General features: G+C 44.0%; 1 protein-coding gene and 1 long non-coding RNA gene across 2 annotated transcripts; both read right to left on the bottom strand.

Moving 5' to 3' along the window:
• Positions 1-280: 280 nt before the first annotated feature.
• On the bottom strand, positions 281-1,620 carry LOC123404726. Its single transcript, XR_006611902.1, has 2 exons — positions 1,537-1,620; positions 281-531 (listed from the first exon to the last, which is right to left on the bottom strand). It is a non-coding gene; the product is annotated as an uncharacterized LOC123404726 (long non-coding RNA).
• Positions 1,621-3,636: 2,016 nt separating this feature from the next.
• On the bottom strand, positions 3,637-5,043 carry LOC123405123. Its single transcript, XM_045098946.1, has 2 exons — positions 4,782-5,043; positions 3,637-3,824 (listed from the first exon to the last, which is right to left on the bottom strand). Exons 1-2 carry the CDS (start codon positions 5,008-5,010, stop codon positions 3,637-3,639), a joined length of 417 nt encoding a protein of 138 aa, XP_044954881.1. The 5' UTR covers positions 5,011-5,043.
• Positions 5,044-11,570: the final 6,527 nt, after the last annotated feature.

Here is an 11,570-nt window from a genome sequence, read left to right as displayed (position 1 = left end):
GCGCCATTAGTATGCCTCTCAGGTGTGCAATTAGTATAGCCCATGGTGCTCCATTAGTATCTGGTATTCTAGCATATATATGTTTTGTTTCAAATCCACAAATTCAACAGCACATAACATATATATCAAATATATAATACATGATATGTGACCAATAGTTTTACTTATCCACAACACATAACATATATGCAAAGTTGCATAACAAATTTCATGATCCATATATCAAAACTCCATAGCAACCATACATCCAAAATTCCAAAGCATCCATATATACATATAGTTCCATAGCATCCATACATACATAGCTCCATAAAAAATATAGTTCCATAGCATCCATTCATTATTCACATACAATTTTTTGAGCTAGAATATTATTTTGTTTGTATTAATATGTTACCATTATTATTTTAGATGACAAAAATGACAACTATGGCTCCAAAGGTTTGCTTTATGTCTTCACGCCACATAAGTAAACGAAGTAGAAGGGGCACACGTTTATGAGCTCCAGCGCGCGGTCCTTTTGAACTTCCCCTGGCAAAAGAAGCATGAATCAAAAGCGTTAGGGAAAGAAAACAGATGATTCAGATTTACAAATTTTGATACATATTGGCTTCTAAGAAAACAACACCAGCAATGTTTGTTACAAAATTTACGAGCTATCAAGATACTTAAATTTTCAACTAGTGACGACTACACACACACACACACAGAGATATATATACACATAAGCTCCAAAGAATACAGCTAAGATTTTCAAGAGAACATTCACATACAAGAATAAGCACATGAAGATTTCCAAATTATAAATATAAGCTGCCGATGTTGCGCTGAATCCAAAGTAATCCCATCTACATAGGTCACACGCTCGCTCTAATGAGATGTGATACCAAATGTTTAAGCCTGAAGGAAAGAAGCAATGGTATAGGCACAAACTTTCCAGTCATGGAGATGATACTACGATAATAGTGTTCACCCTTGATTGGAAACAAAATCTAACTAGTAAACGCACACAATCAGCAGCCCCTATATATAATTCCATAAAAGTATTAGAACAGATGCATCAGAACTAAATTACCTGTGAGCAACAGCAGGAATGAGCCTTAAGGCTAAACGAGGAAGGAGACCGTCTTGGCAACCTTCTCCAAGCACTCCTAACTCTACACCAGCAACGAATCGCCATTCCTCTAATCAATTCAGTCAAACCTGTAAATTCTACTCGAGAGCTAAGAAAATGAAAGGGTTATAGTCTATTTCTAGAGCAGTGATACTGATGTAGAAGTTGTTGGTGCTCCGGCAAGGAACGGGTATCAACTCAATACGAGTTCGCCATTTTATGTCCCTGTCCCATCTGTGGAAATAAAGTCACAAATTAAGGACTTCGCTCTGAACACCAAACAATGATTATAAAACACGCATGCGAGCAAGGAGATCGACATACCCAGGGTAGTATGGTGACGGAACAAGAAATGCATTTCCTGGATCAGCAATACAAAAGCTCAGTATTTCCATTGCCGGTGTCGCACCAGATGTTATCACCATTTGAGATGGATCAAAGGATATTGACCCTTGCATGATTTGCCTCAAGACTTGAAGATTTCTTTGTACCAACTTAATGACCATCTACCTAATACAGGACAAGCAACAACATATTAATGCGGAAAATAGGGTGGCATCTCAGCATGATTTCTCCATGACTTGTGCCCAAAGGGACTCATCATTAAATTTATTTTCTGATATATCAGCATGACAACACGTCTTAAAGTACGCTATATTTATCATATGATGGAAGCCTAGTGAAAGTGTGAAACAACAAAACAAAGTGCAGACAACTGGTCTCTATCTAGCCGAGGAACAAATTCTAGAGCCAAACCAACAAACATATTACCAAGTCCTTACTCACCACAAAGGTCATTGATCCTCATGGCCAACTCCTTGATCTCCTTCTCGGCCGTCTTGATGCTCGTGGAGCATGGCCCAAGCCCCTGTCAAGTGTCAACGGCATCCAGAATCAGCAAACTTGAGCAGAAACCCTAGAAACAGCACTCCACATCTCGCCTAAGCACGCCGATTTCCACCACAGAAAAGAGGCAAGCAGCACAAAATAAACAGCACCCCGTCGGCCGCATCAAAGCCCGAGCAGAATCACCAGCCCTCCCACATAGAAGCTCCTGTAGTTGGAAGCAGGGATAGCAATGGGAAATGGGTGACAACAAGTGGAAATACTTTTCACCTAGTACTAATATTAGTCACTCACACGAAACCAGATTCAGTTTTGCCATTTGACTAAGAAAGAAGTACTGAGTATCTCAGATCTAAATGCCTTCAATATTCAAATCTTATTATTTAGAAAACAATTGGGATATGTAAATCAACACAAGGGGTTCATACTGGGGTAAAACTTACCTCAAAACCTGTAACGTCACAGTATCTCTTTGGTGGAAAAATGGATGGGGGCGACTGAATATTTAAATCTGCATAAAAACATTCTGTGAACATTATATACGCCACAACAACTTGCTCTAAATACGACAGGTGTAGACTACCTAAACAACACAAATAACTTGTTTCGCTAATGTCAAGTTTTTATTTCTATTATCCAGCTTTATACTCTAACTGAGAAACACAAGTTCATATAAGAGCTATCTAATCGCCTTAGCAGTGGAAGCTACTGATTCAGAAGCTATGAATATTAGACATAAAGCCAAGAACCTATTGATTGATTCTATTAGCATGGGATTCTGGGAAGCACGAGCTTGGAACCAACTTCCCGAAAATTACTCAGTCTAAATTGAAGGAAAAAAACAATGAACTGAAAGTTTGTATTTTGTAACATAAGAAGAAGCAATTCGCAATTGAAATGTTACTACTGTTAGCACACACTAGAAACAGAAAAAAATAGTACAATACAGTCCCAATTAGAATGAATTTCTGGCCACCACAAGTTTCTAGGCCTAGCTCGAGCGGATAATCAATTTGGTCCTGATGAAACACATCAATGAACTACAATCGCAGGAGTCCACCAACCGAGAAGCGTGGCGTGGCATGGCAAAGGATAATCTAAGATCTACATATTCAAGTTAATCTGCATATCAAATCTCCGAAGATTTGAGAGGTTAGCACTGTGGCAAAGGATAATCTAAGATCTACATATTCAAGTTAATCTGCATATCAATTCTCGGGAGATTTGAGTGATGCGGTTAGCACCGGGAAGGGGATCGAGGCGCTCACAGTTGGGGCGGTCCGGGGGGAGCGAGGAGGAGTCGGCGGCCTGGAGGAGGAGGCGGAGGTGCTTCCACTGGCGGCCTGCTCCAGGGAGGGAGGCGTCGCTGGCGGGAGCGGCTGCTTGACGAAGGGAGGCTCTGCTGGGGTACTAGACCAGAGGCGGGGCAGCGAAGGCTCCGGCCAGCTGGGCGCGCCGCGGCAGCGGGCCGGCAGTGGTGGCGGCAGCTAGGAACCCTAGTTGTCGCGCTCGGGAGGGAGGCTCGCTTTTTTTCTGGGGTGGGGGGCTCGCTTGAGGGACCGGGGATTTTAGTGTGCAGGGGAGGGTTCGGCGCACCCCCGAGCGGTGCGCCATTAGTATTTTTTTTCAATGGTGGGGGGAGGGTTACTAATGGCGCACCAGCTGGTGGTGCGCCATTAGTAGTTTTGCAATGGTGTCAGAGGATGCCCTCCTTCTCCTGGATCTTGGCCTTGAAATTTTTCAATGGTGTAAGAGGACTCGACCTCGAGGGTGATGGTCTTGCCGGTGAGGATCTTCACAAAGATCTGCATCTGTAAATAAATACAAACATACCATACAAGGGTAAGGCACGATAAAGGGAAATCTGCAGTTCATCAAACGATACACAAATCAGATTGCACAACAGGGATGTAATTGTAACTCAGAATCTCCTAGGGAAAACTGATGAGAGTGTTAAATTTTGGAACAAATCCTAGTAGGCTAGCACAATCGGGAGTATATATGATCTAGTTGTACCAAACAAGCTGGTTAAGCCATGGAGGATAATATCTTCAAACCCAGATGAATTTAAGAGTAGAATCGAAAGGCTACACTCACAAGCAGCTATAAGACCGACCACAAGAGGGTCTAATATGTATCTTAGAGAATATAATATGATCGGTCTACAAAGAGAACTATACTTGAATTTAATTCAGAATTATCATACAAATAAACACAATCCTGAGAAAACAACCAAAACATACTCGAATTGTTTCAACACCAGCTTCCTAAAGCAAGACTTTGTAGATGCGTCGAGCAAACGAGTTGATTATGTTGGATGTATCCCTTACAGAACAGGCTTATTAGTTGCAATATGAGGGGTACAAAAGCAGAAATCCATGAGAATACTAGAAGATTTATCAACAACCGAGGAGAATCGGATAAATAAAACTGATGGATGGACCGAACAACCAGAAGTCGCATCGCGGTCGGCAGATCTGCTCGAAAATCCAGGCATAATCGAGAGAGATTCCCCTACAACCGAGCCTACTCAACCTAGACTAAACGAACGAGCAGCAATCGACAATCAACAATAGCTCGTCGACCCACGGATCTAGTTCCGTCCATCCAAACTACTAACAGCAATCGAGAGGAACGAACAATAATCTACAGGGCCTGATAATAATCTATGAAGAGGAGGCAAAGGCGGAGGGATGGGTCGGAGGCTCGCATGCATACCTTGAGGAGGGGGGGAGAGCCTTCACTTTCGACCGATGGGAGGTTATTTTCTGGCGAAATCGGATGGGAACGGGAAGGGGGAGGGGGAGGTGGGGAAGCTTACGGAAGAGGATGAGGCCCCCGAAGGCGCCGGCGAGGGAGGAGTAGGCGACGCGGCGGATGGAGAGGTCGAGGCAGGCGTCCCACTTGGCGTTCAGGTCGTACCGCGGCGGGATCCCGGAGCTGGCAGGCGGGGACATCTTCGGCGCCGGCGATGGGACCGTGGCCGGGGCAGGGGTGGCAGGTGGCGCGGGCGCGGGCGCCGCGGCGGCGTTCTCGGACGACTCCGCCATGGGAGGGAGGATAGGAAGGCACGAGGGTTTCTCGCGACACGGGCGAGGAGAAGAGGGGGTGGGGTGGAGTGAGACGCGAATGGGGGAGAGAAAGGTGGAGGATGGGTGGGGGGTGGAGAGAAGCGACGCGAATGCTTGCCGCTGCGGTCGGTCCCCAAAAGTACTAATGGCGCATCACCTACAAATGCGCCATTAGTAATCAGGTTACTAATGCCATTAGTAACACTGGTTACTAATGGCGCACTAGCTGTGGTGCGCCATTAGTTGTTTGCAAAAAAAACCAAAAAAAAATTATAGTAGTGGCGCACTATTAACAGATGCGCCATTAGTAACCCTGGTTACTAATGGCGCACCAGCTGCTGGTGCGCCATTAGTAGTTTTGCAAAAAAAAAAATATAATATAGTAGTGGTGCACCGAGTGTGTGGTGTGCCATTAGTGTCCATCACACTAATGGCACACCTCACATGGTGCGCCACTACTATATAGTAGTGGTGCACTGCTTGTGTGGTGCGCCATCAGTATCTATATCATCTATAGCCCTTTTCCTAGTAGTGAAGTGATGCTGGCCACCGTTCTCCTGGAGCGGGCCTTTTAGTCCGGGCTCGTGGCTCAAACTGGGACTAAAGGTCCAAACTGTTTGATTCTCGCACCTGGGATTTTATTCCGTGTGAGATCAAACGCTACAGTAACCGCGACCCTTCAGTAATGGAGACCAGTGCCTTCATTTCGATCCATTCATCTCCCTCTCCTCTCTTCTTCCCTGTCCTCCACCATGAATTCAATCACTCGCTAAGGGAAGGTGCTCGCACATGGCACGATCAATCTCGATGTCGTCTACACGAACGAAAGCGCCAAAGTGAAGGTTTTTCTTTCCAGGTTCGAGCAAAGGCTTCAATAGGAGAAACACAAGTTCATGGGCCAGGATCTCGAGTACACGACCGATGGTCGCGATGTTGCCATCGTCCGACTTTATTTCAAGCAACGTGTCATGGTCTTTCAGTGGACAAGGTGATACGAAACTTGTCATAGTTTTAATTAGGGATTTTCTTTGATTCATAGGATAGGAAAATTGCATAGGAATAGGAGGATTGGAAATGTCGAGAACATGCCATACTTTCCTTGATTCATAGGCAAAATGCATAGGAAAATTGGGTCTTTTTCTTTGATTCATATAGGAATGGGGCTTTTCTTTAATTTTCGTAGGAAAATTCCTTAGGAATAGAAAATTGCGTAGGAATAGGAGAATTAGGAAAATTGCATAGGAATAGGAATTAGGAGGATAGGAATAGGATAGGAAAATTGCGTAATAATTTTCCTTGTACATATTGTGCGAACATGTCATAGCTTAGGGGCTTCTTTTGATTCATAGGATAGGAAATGCACAGGAAATAGGAAACTTGCTATGATTCTTATTGTAATTGTTATGATTCTTATTATACTTGTGCCAAATTACACTTCTTCTAAAATATACTTGTTGAAGTAGTATTTAACACATTTGTTCCATTTTGTTGTTGAAGTAGTGGCAAGCACTCCAAAACTCATGGAGTTCCTTCTCAACGGCATATATTTTGCTAGCGTTGATATATCGAGTGACAAGATCAATATGAGGCACACTTGGGGTATTGAGATATGAGATGAATGCCACATTGATCTTCAGGGCAGGATCATGATTGAGCATGACAAGACTTCAATGGATCATATGGCAGCCGCCCTGATCGACGAGGAGTACGCTGATATGAAGATAAAATTCCCCAAGTCAGGGCACGAACTTTGGGAGAAGACCCAACTTTACCCTATTAACATTGAGTATGCAGCAATAGATGGGTACGTTGCATACGAGTTGTACCGCAGGATTTGAATCTGCAATTATGGGAAGCGTCACCTCATACCGCTAGTATCTCCTGCTTGGGGGTATTCTGATATGGAGGTCGAGTACTGTTTGCAAATGGAAAACACTTTTATATCTATTATGTAGTGTTTGGGGGTCTCCTGATTCGTACGAGTAGGTTTGCAATCCGGAGGAGTAGGATTGGTATCTTCAGTTATGTAGTTCTTTCTCTAATGGACATGTGAACTATTATTTCTATTATGTCCGTGTTTAAGTACGGTTTCTGTGTAAGAATATTGTGTATGATGTGAGCAAGCTTTATGAAGCATTATGATGTAACTAAAATTATCAAAGTATTTATTTGTCAAAAAGAAGGAACTAAAAAATCAAATAAAATATTAACGAAAATCACCCACATAGCATGTGCTAAAAAGTTGAGATGGTCTAGTTTGTACACAAAGTGCATCCTGGTTTTGCCGTAACCCTCTAAACTTTCTAGCACATCCTATATGGGTGAAATGATCATACCATTCCAACTTTCAACCTTTTCAGAGTTAATTTTTAGTGCTTTTCAATTTCAGGGTCATTTAGCCTAAAAAATAAGTAAATGCATGAAAAATACCTAATGAAGTCAAAAAGGGTTGAAAATTGATGATGTGGCTTTGAATGGTGGATCTTGAATGCACACAAAGTTTGGAGTTTAAATGACTTAAAATATGAATTCCCTTTGTCTGAGATGAGTTTTCCTGCGAAACCCTGATACTTCGAAAGAGATTGTCCATTTTGTACACGAAGTGCATCGAATTTTTGTTGTAACCCTCTGAACTTTTTAACACATGCTATGTGGGTGAAATGATGACAACGTGCCAAGTTTCAACCTTTTCAGATTTCATTTGTAGTGCTTCTCAATTTAAGGGTCATTTAGCTCAAAAAAATGAGTAAATGCACGAAAAATACCAAATGAAGTCAAAAAGGGTTGAAAATTTATGACTGGCTTTGAATGGTGCATATTGAATGCAGAAAAAGTCTGGAGTTGAAATAAGTTCAAAAAATGATATCCCTTTGTAACACATGAGGTTTCGTCCGAAATCGTGATACTTCGAAAGAGATTGTCGATTTTGTACACGAAGTGCATCCAGTTTTTGTCGTAACCCTCTCAACTTTTTAACACATGCTATGTGGGTGAAATGATGATACTGTGATAGCCCGAGAACGATGCTACACAAGATTCCCCTTTTATTCTGATGCCGCCGTGAAATTAGGTTGTCTGGCACATTCATCAGCGCATCATGCGCATCATCTGCATTGCATCGGCTCTCCTTTGTCACTACTTTTCAAAACCTGCATCCGTTATTAGTTCCCCGTTCTCTTCGTTATCATCGTTGAGCGTTTCGAGACAAACCACACACGCACACGCCCGCGACATCGTTAAAATCTTGTTTTTAAAAGTGCCTTAAAAATATTCTCGGATTGGGTTGAAACTTTATGTGCGGCTTAATATAGTGTAGGTAGGGCGCATGTCAAATTTCGTCGAAATCAGAGTTCGTTTGGCAGCCAAACGGTCGACCGTAGCGGCACCGTCATCGGTTTATCGTCGGACGTTTTTCGGTATTTAAAATATCGTTGCTGGGCCGCAAACCTCCATCTCTTCCCCACCTAGGATATTCTACACAACCACTAATTCCACTTTGCCATCCCCGCGATTGGGACCATCCAATCTCGATCGCGCGATTGAAATAGGATTGAAAAACTGCTAACCCCTAGCCCCCTTGTCTATAAATAGACAACCATCCTTGCCTAATTCGGCACCAAACCCTAATCCCCTTGTTCCCGTGCCACCCCAAACCCTATCCGCCACCGATCCAGCCATCTCCCACCTCCTTTATCCTCCCAGCCGCTACGCCCACTCAGGCCCGGATCTGGCCCGCACGAGCCCGTCTAGATCCCGAGCCAGCCCGGCCGCACCGTTGCATGAGCTCCCGAGCTCCTGCCTTCGTGCTGCCCGAGCACCTCTGTGTCGCCGCCTCGCACATCCAACCCCGGCGCTGCCTTCTGCGCGCCGCCGGCCAGTGTCCCCAGCCCCGGCTGCCTCCCTCCCGCCGCCGTTCCCCGCCACCAGAAGCCCCGCAGCTCGCCCGTTCTCCTCTCGGGCAGAACACCTCCTCTCCGTCGGTGAAGCTCCTCTATCGCCGGACCTTACACCCCTCCGTGCTGCCAGCCCCGACGCAATGCCCGCCATCAGCGACAGCCCTGCCGGCGTGTGCCCCAAGCCACCGCCATCCCGAGCACCAGCGCCGGTTGCTTCGAGTCGCAGCTCCGTCGATCCAGATGGCATCTGGATACCGCTCGGCCGTTGACCGTGCATGGCCTCCACGTGGGCGGCCATCCGCCTCTTGGCCCAGCTCCATCCGTGAGCACCGACCCCGCCAGACACAGCCCGAGCCGGCCTCCTCTAGCAGGCCTTGGGCCCAAGGTGAGCCCCAGAAACGCTAAGTTTCACCATAGGCATGCTTTAGTACTTTGCTCCCAAGCTCCTATTGGGCCTTGTCTCAGATTAGACCTAGTAGCATATCCAGCCCGAATAGTTTTTTTTTAGGTTGTGCGATTTATTTTATTTTCTGGAAAAAACATATTTTCAAAGGCCCGTAGTTTTTAAACTCTGCATTCGATCGCGACAAGTAAGCTATGTAAAACGTGTAGAATTTCACGTAGAATAATATTTTCCAACTCTCATGCATACTTCAAACTGTTATACGTGCTATTTGCATCGGTTTGCATGTCAACGTGATAGAAACGGTTTAGTTCGTAGCTAGATAACAGTATTTCCGTTGGAGATGAGCCATATATGTAAATGGACTAGAACGACGAGTAGAATCACGTGAACCACTTTGTTTTGACATTTAAGAAAGTTAAAATGTGATTAGGAAAAATCAGGACAGATTTAGAATTTAACACGTGGGGTCATTTCGGAAATGCTATATGTCGTTTCAGCCTCATTTAAAATGCCTAGATAGGTAGTTTTATTTATGATTCACCCCCTTGACATGTTCAAACAACATTTAATATTGCGTGTACCTAAACGGGAGTGACCTAAATAATTCGTATGTGGAGTTTCGTAAATAAGCAACTCGTTGCATATTGACCTTCACTTAATGTGTAGTGTTTGATTGTGTTAATTTCCATGGCATGTCTTGTATGTTTGAAACTGATCATGCATCATGTCATGCATGTGTCGTGGTGAATATCGTGTGCTGTTTCTTGTTTACGGTTTGCTTCGCCTCGATAGAGTTCCGCAATCGTGTCAGAATGTGAGGATCCGTTAGACTATGTCGGTTCGTCTGCTTCACAGAGTTGTTCTTCTTCCAAGCGGGTTTAAAGGCAAGATGATCATTTTCCTAGATACTATTACTATCATTGCCATGCTAGTTGTTTCGTTATGTCTCGCTGCCTACCACATGTTAAGTATCAGCCTCCCGTCATTGCCATGAAAACCTTTGACATTTCCACAACCCAGCAAACCACTGTTTGGCTATGTTACCGCTTGCTGAGGCTTTTGTTAGGATTGCTAGTGTCAGCTGTAGTTGAGTCCATGGGATAACATGGGTTCCTTGTTATATCACTATATTATTACAAAATTAATTTAATGCACCTATATACTTGGTAAAGGTGGACAACTTGGCCTTCTAGCCTGGTGTTTTGTTCCACTTTTGCCGCCTTAGTTTTGGCTACCGGTGTTACGTTCCATAAATGAGGTTGTTATGGGGACCCCCTAGATTCTCGTTTTAGGATAAAGCTCGTCAAGCAAGGCCCAACGTTGGTACTATATTGCCCAACATAGTAATACTGATATTAATTTGACACATAGGGAGTTAGTGTTGGAAATATGCCCTAGATGCAATAATAAAGTGGTTATTATTATATTTCCTTGTTGATGATAATTGTCTATTTTTCATGCTATAATTGTATTTACCGTAAACCGTAATACATGTGTGAATACATAGACCACAACATGTCCCTAGTGAGCCTCTACTTGGCTAGCTCGTTGATCAATAGATGGTCATGGTTTCCTGATCATGGACATTGGATGTCCTTGATAACGGGATCACATCATTAGGAGAATGATGTGATGGACAAGACCCAATCCTAAGCATAGCACAAGATCTTGTAGTTCCTATGCTAGAGATTTTATAATGTTAGGTATCTTTTCCTTAGACCATGAGATTGTGCAACTCCCGGATACTGTAGGAGTGCTTTGGGTGTATCAAACATCACAACTTAACTGTGTGATTATAAAGGTGCACTACAGGTATCTCCGAAAGTGTCTATTGGGTTGGTACGAATCGAGACTAGAATTTGTCGCTCCGTGTGACGGAGAGGTATCTCTGGGCCCCCTCAGAAATACATCATCATAATGAGCTCAGTGTGACTAAGGAGTTAGCCACGGGATGATGTGTTATGGAACGAGTAAAGAGACTTGTCAGTAACGAGATTGAACAAGGTATAGGGATACCGATGATCGAATCACGGGCAAGTATCATACTGATAGACAAACGGAATTGCATACGGGATTGAGTGAATCCTCGACATTGTGGTTCATCCGATGAGATCATCGTGGAACATGTGGGAGCCAACATGAGTATCCAGACCCCGTTGTTGGTTATTGGTCGGAGATATGTCTCGGTCATGTCTGCATGGTTCCCGAACCTGTAGGGTCTACACACTTAAGGTTTG

This window comes from Hordeum vulgare, chromosome 6H, assembly GCF_904849725.1.
Source record: "Hordeum vulgare subsp. vulgare chromosome 6H, MorexV3_pseudomolecules_assembly, whole genome shotgun sequence".
NCBI lineage: Eukaryota > Viridiplantae > Streptophyta > Magnoliopsida > Poales > Poaceae > Hordeum > Hordeum vulgare.
The sequence above is the reverse complement of the archived record's forward strand: the minus strand, read 5'-3'. Positions and strand labels throughout refer to the sequence as shown.